Below are 18852 nucleotides of genomic sequence, written 5' to 3' on the forward strand. Positions count from 1 at the left end.
ATTTGTAAATTGTGTTCTATATAAAATATATTATACTTTATTTTTAAGGGAGCTCTTGTGAGTGCCTTGGCTGATGACACCTTACATTTATGGAATTTACGTCAAAAGAGACCTGCCATACTTCATTCACTTAAATTTTGTAGAGAAAGGTGAGAATCACTTGGTTTTCTTATATAGAGAGGATAAATATTTGTTATTCTCTTTTCAAATATTTTCTCTGAATTTTATGCTTTGATATTATTTTTCTGTGATGGACTTTATCCTAAAAATAATTCATCCTTAGAACTTCTAAGGATGTCCAGTGAAAAGTAAGTTTTCCTTTTCAGATCCATCTTCCTCTCCAGAGGCAACCACATAAATTTCTTTTGTGTCCTTTTGTAAATACTTGCAGTCTGTGTATATAAGCAAAAATCTCTGAATAGCTCTTTTTTTTTTTCCACATAAAAGGGAAGGCATTATATATTTTTTTCTGTAACTTTACCTGATAGGTTGTTTCATATTGGTACCTTTAAACCTTCCTTAGTCATTTTCATAAATGCATGATACTCCATTGTATGAAAGTGCCATAATTTGTTCAGTCTTTGTTATTAATGGGCATTTATATCATTTTCTGTCTGCCATTCGTTTTGCTGTGTTGTAATACTATGTTACGTATTTGTCTGTCCACATTGATGAATATATCTGTAAGATACTTGTAGAGTGGAACAGCTTGATCACCAAAATCTCTCATATGTTGTGTGTTTGTGCTTTGATTGAAAAGGCATTTTACTCCCCAATTTAATTAAACATTCTTCGATATTTTCTTATAGTACTCTTAAAGTTGCACTTTTTATGAATAATCTTTGATTTATATGGAACTTATTTTTTAATGAAATGTGAGTAGGAATATAGTCATCTTCCTGTCCCCCATTGCTTGTGAGACATACTTTTTTACTTATATACATAAAAATATATATGTACATATGTCTGTATATGAGCATATATTATATCTGTATGGGTAAAAGAAATCTGGGTCTAGCTAGTATCTAAATGCAATGGAGTGAGTGTCTTTGGGCCATGTTTGTGGGAAGATAAGCATTAGACCATGTTTCTGCTGAAGTGTCAGTCTGTTCAGGTTATATGAGCAGGTCAGTCTAGGGGTCTGTGCTTCTGCCCACAGTGGCCCTCCAAAGTATGGAAGCTAGGCTGCTGGGAATATAGGCTGCTGCGTTCAGACCTCTCTAGGTTGCATACAACAGCAAGCCATGTCTTTATTGTATGGGGGAAGGAACCAGAGCTGGCAGGGGATCAGCAGCAGTTTGTTCTTGGGCTTCATCTTGCCTGAGAAGGTAAGTGACCTAATGGCTTTAGTTGAATTGTTGTATTACTTCTAGGAGAGGAACAGAGGTGAAGGAAGAGTTAATGGAAGGAGGGAGGGGTGAGGTTAGAAGAGGAAGAGCAAGCAAAAAGTCAAGGTTCAGTTCTTTTCTACCTGTTGGGAATAGGGCCAGCCTCTCAACTTGCTGGGCAGAGTTCCTCAGTCTACTTGCCAGTTGGATCTCAGGGGGAGCCTACATCAGCCTCAAAGGTGATAGAGCAGGAGGAGATAGTTAGTGCCAGTGTACATCCTCTTGTCAGTCTCATGCCACCTGCTGCAAATGAAAGTAGATCTAGCAGAGTAGTTGTCAGCCTGTCAACTAACATGAGTGGTGTTCTTATAAGAAGAGGAGGAGACAGACAGACATACAGGAAGATCACCATGCAACAACAGGGCCAGGGATTGAAGTCTGAAGTGATACATCTACAAACCAAGGAATGCCAGGGATAGCTGGCAGTGCCAGCAGCTAGGAGAGGGAGGTATGGAACGCATTCTCTGGAGACTTCAGAGTAAACTTGACCCTGCTGACACCTTGATTTCTGAGGGCTAGCCTCTAGAGCTCTAGGAGGATAAATTTCTATTGTTTTAAGCGACCTAATTTGTGGTAATTTATTATGGCATCTCTAGGAAACTAATATATGTCTCCTTCCTTCCTCTTGCTTAATATTGGTGAACCTCATTATTATGCACCTTTGGGTTTATACACATACAGAAGATATGGTTTGGTTATGTTGAAATGGAGAGTTTGACAGGCAGATTCTGTCAGGTAATTGCCATATAATGTTTCATTTAGCTTCTACTTTGTTTTTTTCTCTTTAATTGGGAGGAAGTCATGGGTTTATAAGCAACTATAACTGGCTACTACTAGTCTTTTTTCATTACCCTGAGTTAGCATGACCATCATTTTCAACCATGTTAAATTTCTGCATATATGAAGCATTTTAAGACTGTAGACTGAGATACATATGTCAGCTTTTTAATTTAGATTCCACTATTATTGTCTAATAGTTATATCTCTTAATTCTAGAATTCCTTATTGTTTATAAAACACTTTAACATAAATGATTTATTCACAGGGGTCAAGAAAAGTTTCTTTGTGAAATTTCAGAGAATAGAATTTTTTCAGCATGAGTATGTTAGGCACCTGAAAACAGTTTTTATATTAAAAGTAATATGCTTATTTTAAAGATATTTTTGTTTTATTCTAACACTGATTTACAGTTTATTTCTAATACTCTGATTCATAACTCTTTTACTTGATAATAGATATATCTATACGTTTAGAGAATAAAATAAGCATGCATGCATCTTACATGAATGATTAGGAATATATAATATCACATGGACTATATTAATAATCAAAATTACACCCTAACAATTATCAGTGGAGCGTTAGAATGTCCAAAGTCCTCTTGAGGAACAAAAAACAAAACTGACAAATGGAGTAACTCATTCAGATATCAACACAGCAGTGGGAGAGTTGGTGCCTACAAGTACTTCAGGGACTGACTTCTGCCCTGGCATCAGATTTCCTTAGTAGCATAAATAAATAAATATAGTAAAAGAAACTTAATTTATCCTATTATCCTGTCATCATAATACTACCTAAATATTGTTCTTTGCATATGTATGAGGCTTGTAATTTGCTCAGTGCACATGAATAAGGAATAGCTGTAAGAGTATTTGGCTAGATACCAGCCCTTAAAAAATGTACACAGGTCTTCCCAAGATTTTGAATTAATTCACTGCACATATTTCTGTGCAAGAAAAATTTTAATCATAATATTGGAACAAATCAGAGACCTGGAATTAAAGTTTTTGTGGTAATTGTATCATATCAGCAAAATATTTTTCTTTGAAGGCGGCTTAATGAAAAGTGTACAGGCATTAGACTATGAAAGCAATTTGGTGGGATGATATTCAAGACTGGAACAGAGGAGTGGAATGGTATCCAGGCCTGGGAGGAAAGCAGACAGAGGGATCTACTTCTCTGGACCTAATTCTAACCTACAAAGAGAATTGGCTGGTGATATGGAAATGATGAGTCACCTTGGGATTCTGAGTATAGAGAACCATGTACTGAGACAAATTTAAAAAGAAAAAAAGTCTGTGTTTGACGAAGGACAGTTGTGATTTGATGACCTTGAGACGGTAACAGGAAGGATGGTTAAGAAGTGTTGGATAACTTCTTAGAATAAAATGAAACATAACAACTAAGAAATTTTGACAAGGAGCTTGGGAGAAATATTCAGAGAGAGGGGTCTCGTTGCACAAGAGCTTTAAAATGTACTCAGGAATAAAAAGGTTATATAGAAATAGGGGCTATATAATCAAAGGTGGATATAAGAGCAATTTAGCTTTGCTCATCAGCATGAGCGAAGTCTTGTGAAAAATATCAGAGACAAAATAATGAATGAAAAACTTATGCTTACGGCATATATGAGAGGCCACAATTAGGTTTTGAGTGTAATACAAATAAATAATACAATAATAATAATACAAGAATAAACTCTGTGTTCCATGTACTTACAACTGTAAATGTACTGTTGCCCACCACAGTATATTATTCCTCTAGCTGGATAATGCAACACTGGCTCAGAAAAATTATATTTTAGATTGCTGAAAGGACTGTAAAATTACTGGTTGGCTTAGGAAGAATATAGGATGGGAATAGTGTTTCACATTTGGAAATAGGGAAAAAAAACTTCAGAAGGCTAATTAAGTTCAGTTCACCAAACATTGGGTACCTTCTGTGTACCAGGGATTATGCTGGGTGATGAGATAACAAAGATTAATAAAATGCTTGAATAGTTTATGTTAAATACTGGAAGGATATATTGTAAATACTGGAAGGATAGAATACATATTGAATATAACATTAAAATCATTGGGGGAAGAAAAAAGGAAATGAAGGAAATTATTAAATAGAAGTAAGGAAAAGAGAGAAAGTCATTGAAAAAGATGGCTAAATAGGATGGACAAACTAATTTCAACTATATCAATAGTGAAATCATGGAGACTTTCAGATTTCATTAAAAACTCAAGAAAATGCAACTGTTCAACTATTTTAAAAGTATATACTAAAGCATAATTACCCTATTTTGCAATGTATAATGCACTGCCATGGATAATAATGCACAGCCACGTTTTTGTGTGCATTATACACGGGATTATTATACCCATGTATGATGCACATCCTTATTTTCCTTCAAATTTGGTCAAAGACTGCACATTATACATGGCAGAACACAGAATACAGTTTGAAAGCAAATGAAAGGAAAAAGGGAAAACAGCATGTCATAAAAGTTTCTAGAAATAACACTAGCAAAAACATATAAGATTTATATGGAGAAAATATCAAAACTTTATTAAAGGACTAAAAGATTAACATTTGGAGAACTTCATAGGAAGGAATACTCAACTTATAAAATACATCACTTCTCAACAAAATAAATTCAGTACTATTCCAATCAAAATTTTAACAGGATTTTTCATGGGACTTAATAAGCTGATCCTGAAATTTTTGAGGAGAAAAGAAGGGTCTGGACAGTTTTGAAAAGAAATATGAGATTGTGGGACTTACATAATTAGTTATTAAAAATTATGTAAAACTGTAGAAATTAAAATGGCAAAATAATTACAAGGAGAAGACATGGCTAAAAACATAGTAAAGAGACTCCAGAGTTGTATATATTCAGAGAGAGACAGACACTTGTATGACAGAGGTGACATTACAAAAAAAAAATGATGCAGTAAATAAAAAATGTTGTGACAACTCTTATGACTATGGAAAAAAGTGGTCCCTACCTCATAACTAAAATAAATTGCAAACCAATTAAACACTTAAATGTGAAGTGACCATAGAAAAATTAAACTTGGAAGAAAGTGATATAAGGAGTATCTGTAATGTGGGCAATGTATGCCTACATAGCATACATAAAAAAGCACAAGCTGTATAGGGAAGGATTAAAAATTTTCTATCACACACTTACCATAAAGTTAAAAGACAAATTTCATCAAACCGGTGCTAATGGATAATAACACAGGATTCAGAATAATTTTTACAGTATCCCTAAAAAAGAAAACAATGACTTTCCCCCCACCAAAAATTCCTTATGTATTATATGTGTGTTTTATGAACATGAATAAAAAATATGAAAGGGTATGTTGTTCCAGGCTTTTTTTATGACTTATGGAAACAGTAAATTGTGGAGGAAAGACAAAACATAATAAAAAAACTAATAAAAAATCATTTAATATACCAGACTTGCATAATGTACAAATAGGGTGACAATTATGTGTATATATGCGTGTATATCTGTGTATATGTGTATATATAGAAACACACACATATATAGGGAGAGAAGGAAGGATGGAGGGAAGGTTCTTTAATAAAAAAAGACATAAGCCATAGACTGGAAGATCCTTAGAATACACCTATCCAATAAAGTGCAAAAAGGAAAATCTGATACAAAAATAAAAATATGTTGTAAAACAGTTGCTGATGACTCTCAGGTTACTTTTTTTTTTTTCATATCATATGTTACATAAAATCACTTTAGCTTCTTCATTATTCAAAGTAAGATCATTAAAAAGGGAACTTTAAGACTCTCCCATACAATAAGGAACAGTTTTTTTCAGATGTTATTCATTATTTCTGTCATTAGTATATATTGTTTTTCTATTTGATATTCACTGTTTCACTGATACTCAGTTGATAACTTAGTTGTTTTTTTAATACATTTTATTGATTATGCTATTACAGTTGTCCCAGTTTTCCCCCTTTGCTCTCCTCCACCTGGTACCCCCAATCCCTTCATCATCCTTCCTCCCCCATGGCCCTTCCCACATTCATGTCCCTGGGCCATTCATATAAGTTCTTTGGCTAATCCATTACCTACACTGTTGTTAACATCCCACTATTTTGTGCTTAACAGTTTGTGCTTCTTGATCCCTGCACTTTTCCTCTCATTCTCCCCCGCCCCCTCCCAACTGATAACCTTCCAAATGACCTCCATATCTGTGATTCTGTTCCTGTTTTGCTTGTTTTCTTTGTTTGTTATTTGGATTAGATTATTGATAGTTGTGAATTTATTGGCATTTTAATGTTCATCATTTTTATCTTTTTCTTATACAATTCCCTCTAGCATTTCATAATATGATGGCTCGGTGATGATGAACTCCTTTAGTTTTACCTTGTCTGGGAAGCACTTTATCTGCTCTTCATTTCTAAATGATAACTTCCCTGGATAGAGTAATCTAGATTGTAGGTCTTTGATTTTCGTCTCTGAATACTTCCAGCCAGTCCCTTCTAGCTTCAAATAAGTTTTCAGTTTCTTGCTCTTTGTCTTCTCCTTTTGGCCACCCTTATGATTCGGATGTTGGTACCTTTAAAGATGTCAGCTGTGGGCCCTGTAGGAGGAGCCTCTTGAGACTCTCATAGTTGTTTCTTCTCCTACCTCCCGCCCCACTGGTTTTTACAAGTAGACATTATGGGGCCTTACCTTTCTGGCCCTGGAACCCTGGGCTGAGTGGTCTGGACTAGGGCTGTGACCCCACGCTCCCGGGGCATCCCTCCTGTTTTTTATCTACCACACATGGTTGTGGGACCGCTTTTCCCCTCTCTGCACCTCTCCAGGTCACTCCACATCTCCAGGCCCCTCCTGTCTGTCTGGATGAATGTGGCTTCTTTCAGTCTTGGGTCCTCAGACTTCCACATGGCTTGATTTTCACAGTTGTGAGTGATAACTTGTTTTGTCGTCTAGTTGTAGTTTTTGCTATAGTTGTGAGTGGAGGTGAGGCATTCTTACCTACTCTTCTGTCTTGGTCAAGGATTGATACTTACTTGTTTTTGATAGTCCTTGATGTTATATCAAGGCCTCATTTTGCAAGAAAGGTGAATATTTTGATTTCTTTGGATACATTTCCAAAAGTTTTTGAATGTTTCATATAAATTGAGTTATAATTAGTAAAGAATACAGTAAATCAATACAAATGTAATATGACCTCTGAAGGTCTATGAAGCTTATTTTTTGAAACATGATACATTTTGCTTCTGAGTTACAGATATGAAGATTTTTCTCAAGTAGCTAAGACAGTTTATCAGAGAAGATAGGTAGGACTATAAATAGAAAGGAAATTATTTGAACAGATTTTAAGTTGCTTTCATCTGACTGCTGTTATTTTAGTACACTTCCGTGTTCATTAATGCAAACTTAAAATTTCATCTAATTACAAGACAGTAATGTACAGTTAATTTGAGAAAAATACTAAATAGTATTTGCTTCCTTCTTATGTTCTTCTGCATTAATTCATTTGATAAACATTGATTGCAATTCTGGTTTATGCCGATCCTATGATAAATTCTAGAGCTTTATGGAAATTTTAATTGTCTAAGGGGAATTTTATTTATTTTATGTAGTTTAAATTTGCCTGTAACTTTTAATTGGTAGAATATCATTTAGTTTTAATAATTAGCTAATATCTATTGAACATCTACCTATATAGGCCTCTTTTTAAGCATCTATCTGGCTTTGTCTTATTCGATCCTCAGGTGAACACTGTCAGGCATGCATTAGTGCTTAGAAACTGAACCTCAGAGAGGTTGACTAAGGTCATATATATGCTAGTGAGTGGCACAGCTGGAAATTAAGTTCAGGTAGTCTGACTCCAGAGCTTATTACTATATATTAATCATAATGACAATCTGGTTTCATAATTCCTCAACCCACAAATCTATGAAAACACAAATTTTTTATATTTGAATTCTAGCACATTATCTCATACTAGTTTTGAGAAATTGGACAATGTACTGAGCACACCAGATGAAGATAGTATATACCTCATAAGGTTATGATTATGTTTAATTACATCTAAATATAATATAGATGAATAAAATATAGAAATAGAGATACATATTCTGGTATGCATTTGGATGCTTCAAATAAAATAGATAATGTGGTACATTTTGTTTTGTCTGGTAAACAAATGTAAGTATTAGAAAGCCTTTCTCTAAAAAGTGAAAGGAAATAAGGCAGTGTGACTTTGAAGATAATCTATATTGCAAATTAACTAATTTCCTTGACACCTGAAAAATCAATTCACTTTTATATTATTTAGTTCTAATATCAGGCATGGATAAAGCTATGGGAGATTTGTAAAATGCTGAGAAAATCCTTATTCTCAAGAAGTTCATTCACAATGATCTGAAAGATAAACTTTCACATAAATACTTACAAATATATACTTCACATTTTTATGTGAAAGCACAAAATTTTAAAACAGCCCTGTGGATGTGTAATTAACAAATAATAAACTACATATATTTGAAATGTGCAGTTTGGTAAGTGTTAACATAGATATGCATGCATGAAACTGTCATCATAATCAAAATAAGGAGCCTTCCCATCACCTCAAAATGTTTTCTTGTGGTAATCCCTTCTCACTGTTAACTAGTTTCTATCTCTGTATTCTCCAGGAAACCATTGCTCTGTTTTCTTGTACAGTGGTTTAGTTTGCAATTTCTCTTGCATATAAATTGTAGATAAATGGGCCATACAATATGCCCTTTTTTTCTGGCTTCTTTTATTCATTATAAGGATTTTGAGATGTGTCAATGTTGTTATATTTATCAATAATTTTTAACTTTTGAATAGTATTCGAAATATATGACACAATTTACTTGTTGATGGACATGGACATTAGGATTGTTTCCAGTTTTTGGCTGTCACAAAGCTGCCATGAACACTTGTATATAAATCTTGTTATAGGCGTTCGCTAACCTTTCTTTGGGTAAATACATAAGGATGGAGTGGGCTGATCATATGGTATGTGTATGTTTAATTTTTTGAGAAACTGCCAGTAACTATAATTGATATTGTATTGTATATGGGAAAGTTACTAAGAGAATAGATCTTCAAAGTACTCATTCCAAGAAAATTTCTAACCATATGTGTAGTGATAGATGTTAGCTAGACTTAACTGTGGTGATCATTTCACAATACACACATACATAAAATCAGTATGTTGTATGTTTAAAACTAATAAAATGTTATATGGCAATTATACCTCAATTAAAAAATAAACTGTTTAATATTATACTTCAAAAATATTCAGTGTGTATGAGATGCTACCCCCCATACTCAGTAATATATAAAACAGGGATTACGTACCTTTCTAAAATCTAGAAAATTCTGAATTCTGAAACTTAAATGGCCCTGAAGTTTTCAGAATGGTACTGTGAACTTACTGCCTTCTGAAGCAATAAGGTACTACAAAATGTTTTTTTTTTCTTTTAAACAAGATATATTTCTTTATTTCTTTTTTCTTTTTTAAAGATTTTATTTATTTTATTTTTAGAGAAGGGAAGGAAGGGAGAATGAGAGGGAGAGAAATATCAATGTGTGGCTGCATCTTTTTTAACCATCACTTAGGAACTGGCCTGCAACCCAGGCATGTGCCCTACTCTGGGAATCGAACTGATGACCCTTTGATTTGCAGGCCAGCACTCACTCCACTGAGCCACACCAGCTAGGGCCTTTTGTTTGTTTTTTGTTTTTTTTAATTTAGCAGACATTTCTGTGCTCTGTTAATATAAAACCTTTATAAAGATGATTATGTTATCTTATAAAACATTCAACAGAAAATATAGACAGTGAACCTGAAGTAATCGTCTAAAGGAACATTACCTCTAGGAAGTAAACAGTTGAGACCCTGAGTTGCATGTACCTTTATTTGATAAATGTTAAGTCCTGAAAATACTTGGTAATGGAGTTGTATGTTAAATAGGAATAGCAAATGCAAGTGTTCCGTATACTATATCTTGTCTAATACCTACTGTTAGTATTGTCAGCCTCGCAGTGATTATTAGTGTATTATTTGAAATGCTACTCCATTGAATTTTAGTCTATTTTGAGAGACACAATTAGAATCTGAAAAGATAAGCATTACATGGTTTCATAACATACTACCTTTCTTTTCTAAAAATAAGTAGTGCTAAAAAAAATAAGGTAGTTTCTGTCTTTGCCTTGAAAACAAATGAGCTGATATAGAAAATCTTTGAAATTGTTGGAATGATAATGAAGTATAATACATGCATGTAAATTATTATGATTTGTCAATGAAGGCCTCTCATATCATCAGGACATAGGAGGAGATAGTTCATTTATATTTCAATAGCATTGTCTAAGCCTGATACAGAAGATCTCTGCCCTTCCAGAGACTTAGAGGTTAGTGAGGAGAATAGATCCTTACTCTTTTAAAAGGCAAGCCTTATAGGCATACACAAATGTTCGGATATCAATTTGAGTGAAGGTGGTGTTTGAACTGAATCTTGAAGAGAAGAAAAATATGGGAAGAGCATTTTGCCTGGAAGGAATAGTATGCACGGATCCTGAGTGACGTTTGTGTTTAATAATGCCTGAGAAATAACAGTATTAGGTAGGGATGATGTGGGTATTGGACTCCTAGTTTGTTGCTTAAAGGTTAAGTGTGATGTGCCAGTGAATGGCATGGTCAGATTTGAAAAACAGCTGGTCCTCCCTATCCTTGGATTCTGTATCCATGGGTTGGTTCCACATCTGCAGATTCAACCAATTGCAGATGGGAAATACTCAGGGAAAATAAAGGCCCACAGTGGTTGCATCAGTATTGAACATGTACAGACATTTTCCTTGTTATTCCCTAAATAGTACAGTATGACAGTTATTTATGTTGTATTGTATTTACATTGTATTAAGTATTGTATTAAGTATAGTAACCTACAGATGACTTAAAATGTATAGGAGAATTACGTAGGTTATACCCAAATACATGATTTTATATACAGACTTGAGCATCTGTGGATTTGGGAACCCCCAAGAATACTGAGGGATAACAGCTCAAACTTCATAACTTATCTTCTATTATGCCATGATATCTATTTACTGTAAAGTCTTATATTTGAATAAGTATATATTCAATTAGCATAATTAAATATTAATCCCAATGAGTAAATAAATCTGATGTTTTATCATAATTAGCATAATTATGTATTAATCCCAATGAGTAGTTAAGTCTGATAGTTGTGTTTCATTTTTGCTTTTGATAAATTATATATATCATGATTAATCCTCTAATACAATTAATAAAATATACCAGGCATTTTTCTCATTTTTAAAATATGTATTTTCTCTTGCAGGGTTACATTTTGCCATTTGCCTTTCCAGAGTAAGTGGCTCTATGTGGGCACTGAACGAGGTAATATACATATTGTCAATGTGGAGTCCTTCACACTCTCAGGCTATGTCATTATGTGGAATAAAGCCATTGAACTGTGAGTTTGAGCAAATTTCCATTTCTGAAAGTATCAGTACCATATAAGATAATATTATATAATAGCTAATCATTAAACTCATACTGAAATATGTTAGACATTCTGATATTAAATACAGATTAGTCTTTTGTAAGTACTAGTATCCTTCTGGCAGTTTATACATTTAAATGCTTTACATAGAGAAGGGAGCAAAAGTAGGGTAACAGTTGTGAGAACGTGAAACAGTTTATTTTTGTATTAGTATTAATTAATTATACTGTTTTCCATGTGAACAACTGTAGACCTACTTTTGCCCACCCTGTATGTATATATGTATACACACACACGTGTTTGCATGTATATAAACTGTTGCTTAAGTTTAATGGGAAAATTATTCTTACTAGGTGAAAAACACTCTTCTTTTTATCTTGTAATTATTTTTATTTCAAATCTTGTCATTCCCCACTAAACTGATTTTATGACCCACTAACAGGTTGCTACCAATGTTTGGAAAATGCTGCTCTAAACTACTACTTGATATGTTTTGATAATTAATAAATGTAATGTTTGCTATGTAACTTTGCAAAATTAACTTGGCAGTTAATTTTCCTTAATTTTGATATAATGATGATTGCTTTCATTGTACAATAACAGCAACAAAAACTGTGTGAGCCAAAAGGCTGTAAGAATCCTAACTTTTACTGCTGACTTTTCACTCTTTCTTACAATCTTATCTTTGTATCATACCTCTTTCTCTTAAGTTTTTTCTCATTTAATTTAGACATAAAAATCAAAATTTAGGGATATTGACAAGATTTATTTTCAGTGTTTCTGTTTTGTCTTTAAACAAATAATTCTATATTGTTGCATTTCACAGATATTTTATCACTTTGACATAATGATAAATTTCACAGATGTTCTGTCATTTAGACGTAATAATAAATTTGTGACATGTGTCTTAAGTAGTATGTTGATGCAGCTGTAATAGTGCATAAAGTCTGGTTTTCCTTCCTGTGGCAGTGACATTATCATCATATCTCAGTCCCTTGGTGTACAAGGTGTGGGTTTTCATGGTCTGTCAAGCTGATCACAGCATCTAGTGGGCAGGTCTGGTGTAGGAGTCTGTGTGGTTTCACAAATGGCTCTCATGATCTTTCAGCCCTTGGAGTTCATGACCAGAGGGGTGCTTATTTGTGCTGTGTAGGCATCAGTTTAGCTACATTCTTTATCTGCATGACTTCATTTTATCTGAGCAAGTTTATCTGTTGATTTAAAAAAAAAAGGTAGAATTTTTCCTATTATTGGGGTGAACTGTGGAACTGGATGAGATGCCCTAATTGGAGGCTAGAACTGAGTAAAATGAGAGCAATATTTTAGATGCTGCTTTATTAAAAAAATAATTAATTCTGAGAATACCATGGGAATAGAATTTCTGTGCTAAAATACTAAATTGAAGATTATTTCCTGTACACAGGTATACTTAATTTTAAATTTTGCTTACTTGTATCAACTTAACAGACACTATTTTTTTCTGATTTTTATTTTGATGCATATTAAGAACTAGACATCTGTTATTGATCAATTACTGAAATGTTTGCACCCTTTATAAATATATCTTTATTGTCCATTTGTTGTTCTTATTGCGATGAATACATAATTGTATTGAAAATTTTAGCTGAGAAACAAATCTTACTAACTTTTTCTTTTTTAGGTCATCTAAATCTCATCCAGGACCTGTTGTCCATATAAGTGATAATCCAATGGATGAAGGAAAGGTAGAATTTTTTCTAAAAACTGTTTATTACCTAAATGTGTGAATTTTGGTATTGTTTTAAATATGCAAACTACTCAAGAACCAGATCTTTCAACAAATACTGTATGGCTTATTTATACATTATGAAAAACAAGAAAACAAGTGAAAGAATTGGAATCATTTATAATTTTAAAGAACAAAAAAAATTCCCTAAAACAAGTTATGTTTAATAGAAACAATCAAAGGTTATTAATTTATTTTTGGCTTATTCAAAATATTTTCCCAGATTTTCTGATAATTCTGATAAAACTGTTTTCCTTTGATTTGAATTCTTTTTAGAACTTTAGTTATACAATTTTTGTAAGCAGTTATTATAAAATTGTATGTTAGATTTGTATCTATATCTTCCATAAATTTTTCTTCATAAATAGCTACATTAAGAATGTAGACATTTTTTAAATGTTACTTAACTTTTATCCTCAGAAACCAGTTTTATTCAGTCAGTATCTAGCTATTGTTAATTTAGTTTTGTTAAATATATTTAAAGATAATAAAAATTTCTTTTCCATGAATTTTTCTTTTCTAATCCAACCAATCTTTCAGGTAGTTCCATTTAAATATAAAATTGCTATGTATATAATTTTATGATGATAGCCTATGTAAATACCAGGAAATTTACCACTACCAGAAATTAGTGAAATGAAACTTATACATTTATGTATTTTGTGAAGAAGTTTTCCCAGGTTTTTCCTTTTCTCAATTAGTGAGAGTGGTCAAGCCTATAGATTGTTTAACACTGTTCTCTTATTCTCCACTGGGAAAACAAAAGGGTGGCTGTACTGTTTGGTGTTAGCTTACAATTATACAAGTATATGTTTTGAAATAAAATACATTAAGCAAGTTAGAATAACATGTATTTTAACTTTATTTTCTTTGGTACAAGATACTTGTTTGACAGGCAAGCCTTTGAGTGAGACATGGTGGGAGAATTGAAAACTTCCTTCTACCTTCAATCAGTCACTAAGTCATTTCAGTCCTTCCTTTGCAATGTCTCTTTTCTATTCCATTTCATCAAGACCAAGGTATTTCAAGGCATCCCAGCCCATTTTTAAATTATTTCCAGATAAATCTTCCTAGAACACCGCATCCTTTCAATCTTACTGCATTCCTGTTCAAAAGCTTTCAGTGGTTCTGTAGCATCTAACAAATAGAATCAAGTTTCCTTAGAAGTAGCCCTGGGCTTTATTATCTTTCAGAACATCTTTACCAAATGCTATATTGAAGCAAATAGTTATTGTTTCCCAAATGTGAGCTGTTCTTTCCTGCCTCCATGCCTTGTTTATGTGAGTCCCTCTGTTTGGAAGTCTTTCAGGTAGTCCTATTTAATGACATTCTCTCTCTGATGAATTCCTACCCTATTTTAAGGCTCAGATTAAATATATTTTTCATGTTATCTTTCCTGATAATTATGATAGGAAATGCTTTCTCACACTTTCAAATACACTAACATTGTATTCGTGTAAGCTTTACAATATTTACCACATATTGCCATATTAGAAATGTGTGTATGTCACCTTCCCTGAACTTGAAAGACTCCCTGAACACAGAAAATATATTTATGCAAGTTTATATTATGCAAGTACTCAACATACAATGTAAATAGTAACTGTTCAATGTATACTTAATTCATTGCATAAATTATGTATAGCTGTTTATATCATCCTAATTTTTTGAAACCTTCATTATACTATTCTCATTAGTTCCCAGAATTAATCTCATTCAAACATTTTTGAGATAGTCAGATGCTAGAATACATTATATTGATTACTATTTATTGAATTCTACTTTATTTCAGACACTATGCTAACCTCTTTACATACACTATTTCATTGGATCCTCCCAGCAAATTTAAGTGAGATATCTTTCCTATTTTACAGATGGTGAGACAGAGACTTGGTAATATTATGTGGTCAAGAGGTACAAAGTTAGATATCAGTGGAGCTGGGATTTTGAACACTGATTTTTCTGATTTCAACTCCTGAGCCTTCCCTATTATAATGCATTTCCTCTATAAGATATAGATGTATTATTGATATTGTATAGAGTTGTATTCATAGTCAGTGTGCCCACTGTTGCTTTTTATGAGAAGAAAATTATCATGGACAAAGCCAAAGTGAGAAAGGATTGAGGGAAGGAGGTGGGGGAGGAGGGCAGAGGAAAGTGGTGGTGGGAAGGTGGAGGCAAATGTATTTGAACAAAAAAAAAATTAAAAAAAAAAATTAAAAGGACACCAGTCAACTGCATAAATTACTTAACATCCTTAAGTTTTTAAATATTCTAGTAGGAATAAACATTGAAAGAAGCTTCCAAGTTTAAGTACTGTATTTTCAAGTTTAGGTCTTCTATTTTTTAGTATTTAGGAGATTATGGTGATTAAAATTTAATCACTTGGCACAAATTTCTGACATTCTTAGGATGTTAGAGCCGGCTTGAAGGGCTAAAGCTTACTCTAAAACCTTTTTCTGTTGTTAAGATCTGGAGGGATAAATTTATTTATGTAAAGTTACATTAAGTGGCATAGCCAAGATGAGAACTTACGTTACCTATGACCTGAGCAATCCAGTGCTGTTTACACCGTACATCAATTCTTAAATTTTACCCTTTTTCATCTTTTTTTTTTTCTGAAGTTTTTCTGTACCCCTATCAGAAATTTACATATCACATATCCAAGATATTTGGAAGGACTAGGAAAAGGTAAAGGAAACAAATATCAATTTTTCCCAGAAGGTTGCCTAGGAAAGAAGAGTTTGGGTTATGGAAATTAACTATTTTCTCTCCCAAGGTGGGAAAACCTATTTTGTTAGCTTCCATGACTGGCCCCTGCAAGTGTACTGTAGTCTGAAAGCTACTAAATTGTTATTTAATTAAGATTACTGAAACTTTGTTCATATTTCAGATTACATGAATGGTTATTGACTACCTACTGATTGCTTATGTATTTATCAAACAAATATTTGAGTGTCTAATATGTATTGGGCATATAGATGAAAAGGCAGGTACTAGCATAGGAGAAGGAGCATCTTTGTCCTTCTAGAGGAACTGGGTAGACTTACTCAGGAAAGCAAGACTAAATTGAGACTTAACAATGAGAAGAACATTGCTGAGTAAATAACAGGGGGGTAGGTTTCAAGGAGAGGGAATACTGAGATTTGGAAAATGCTGGGTGGGGAATGGTGGACAGCAGAAATTGGATAGGCAGTGGACAGTTTATAAAGCAAGAATATGCATTCCATTCTGAAATTTATTCATTCGTAAACGTTTGTTAAGTACCTACAACAGATGAGGCCGTGTCTTATATTAGAAGTATAGTGGTGAATAAGATAAAACCAGTCTTTGCTTAAATGGACGAGTGTTATTGTCTGCAAGAGAATTCAGATAAGGCAGAGGCTATTATATTGTGTGGTGACCCTTAAGATAAAAATAACACAGGATGCTGTTAGAGCACATAGAAAGGGCATTGACTTCTATTTGGAAGGTCAAGGAAGGCTTCACAGAGGAAGTAATAGCTAACAGGACATCTGAAGGATTGGTAGGATGAGTCAGGCAGAACATGGTATTTGAATAGAATGGCCCAGGTAGACAGCATGTGCAAAGGCTCCAAGGTTAGAGAGAGCATGAACTAAGAGATACACTGCAGTGTACTGGGTACAGAGTGTGTGGTAGTGGATGAAGCTGGAGAGGTAAGCAGAGGTCAGACCATGATGAATCTTGTAAGTCATATTATTGAGTTTGGACTTCATCCTAAAAATAATGGTAAGGTATTGAGAAGTTTTAAATAGAAGCATACATTACATGATCAGGTTTGCATTTTAGAACTGTTAGTTAACAATATGGAATGGATTAAAAAAGGAACAAGACTTGGGATCGAGGAGACTAGGAGACCAGAAGAGATCTTTGTGTCTTTTTTTTTTTTTTAATTATAGTTGACATACAATATTATATTCATTTAGTTTCAGGTGTACAACATAGTGATGAGACATTTATATACCTTATAAAGTGATCACCACAGAAATCTTTTTGTGTTGAACTAAGAGCCGGTATTAAGAGGTGGAGGAAAGTGAATTAGATTATAGAGTGCAGTTTTAAAATTACTTAATGATTTTACCTGATGAGGGAGAAACTAGAGTTAAGATGACCCCCAGGTTTTTGCCTGAGCAACTCAAGTGAATGGTGAGGTAAGGAATGGAGAGATACTGCAACAGAGAATACCAGAGGAGGGTAGGGAAGACAGTAAAGAACTCACTTTTGGACACATTTACTTGGAGATTCTTCTTGAGTAGATGAGTGGACATGGGCCTTTGGAATTATGAGTCCAAATCTCATGAGAGGGATCTAGGCTGGCTATAATTTGGAACCAATTAATATATACATAAATAAATGAAATTACCTGATAATATATTGAATGAGGAAAGCTTGAAAACCTCTGAAGTGTATAAAAATTTAATTTGTAATGCTAATTTTTGTTATATTAATTAAAATGTACACTGAAGATTTCAAAATGGTAGTTTTCTTTTCTAAAAAACTTGTATAAGTGTTGAGTCCCTAATAATCAAAGATATAAATATACAGTGCAGTATTCTTATTTGTCATCCATGTGATTAGTAATCAGCAATGCAAATGTTTATATTATATTGGAAGCATATTAATGATAATAGTTATTTTTATTGTCAGAAAATGAATGTTTCATATGATTAATATCATTCCTAGGTAACGTGGCATTTTCTTTTATTACAGCTTTTGATTGGCTTTGAATCTGGAACAGTAGTGCTATGGGACCTCAAATCAAAGAAAGCTGACTACAGATACACATACGATGAGGTAATAACATTCATTATTTTTGCTAATCAAAGATGTTATCATTCCTCTAGTTCAGAGTAGCTTTTCTAAGAACTAAATTAATGATTTTAGTTTAGGCAACCTTTGAAACTGCAATAACACACAAATATCTTTTGTATAATAGATAATATATGCACATAGCTCAAGAGATACTAAAAAATCTCTTTCCCATCCTTGTCATTTGGCCATACAATTCTCTTACCCAGGTACTCGTGTTACCATTTTTTTATGAATTTTTACAGAGGCATCCTGTACATTTACAAGCAAATTAATAAACATTGTATTTTTTATTTTATACAAATGATCATAATATGCTGTAGACATTTATAGTTTGCCTGCTTTAAGACCCAAATACCGATTGATTGTGATTGATTGATGTCTTTTAAGTCTCTTTTAAACTCTAGACTGCTCTCCTCTCACTCTTTTCTTTTTTTAAGTACTTTACCTTGTTTCTTCTTTTTCGCCATTATTTGTTGAGGGTAGAGTCAGCCAAAGAATGGGGTATACATTCTTAATGCGTTTAACATCTTTTACCCTCATATTTCCTATAAATTG

At 33.2% G+C, this 18852-nt stretch overlaps 1 protein-coding gene across 3 annotated transcripts in view; it reads left to right on the top strand.

Annotated features, from left to right (window-relative positions):
* Positions 1–18852, top strand: part of STXBP5 (syntaxin binding protein 5) — a 147813-nt gene that overhangs the window by 26053 nt on the left and 102908 nt on the right. For all 3 annotated transcript variants that reach the window (XM_054570082.1, XM_054570083.1, XM_054570084.1), the window contains exons 4-7: positions 49–149; positions 11535–11669; positions 13360–13423; positions 18196–18279. In XM_054570082.1, the coding sequence (XP_054426057.1) occupies positions 49–149; positions 11535–11669; positions 13360–13423; positions 18196–18279 (384 nt within the window). The remainder of the gene's footprint in view (positions 1–48; positions 150–11534; positions 11670–13359; positions 13424–18195; positions 18280–18852) is intronic.

Source organism: Pteronotus mesoamericanus, unplaced genomic scaffold (assembly GCF_021234165.1).
Source record: "Pteronotus mesoamericanus isolate MK-2021 breed Mesoamerican mustached bat unplaced genomic scaffold, CSHL_Meso_final contig_20, whole genome shotgun sequence".
NCBI classification, from domain to species: Eukaryota; Metazoa; Chordata; class Mammalia; order Chiroptera; family Mormoopidae; genus Pteronotus; species Pteronotus mesoamericanus.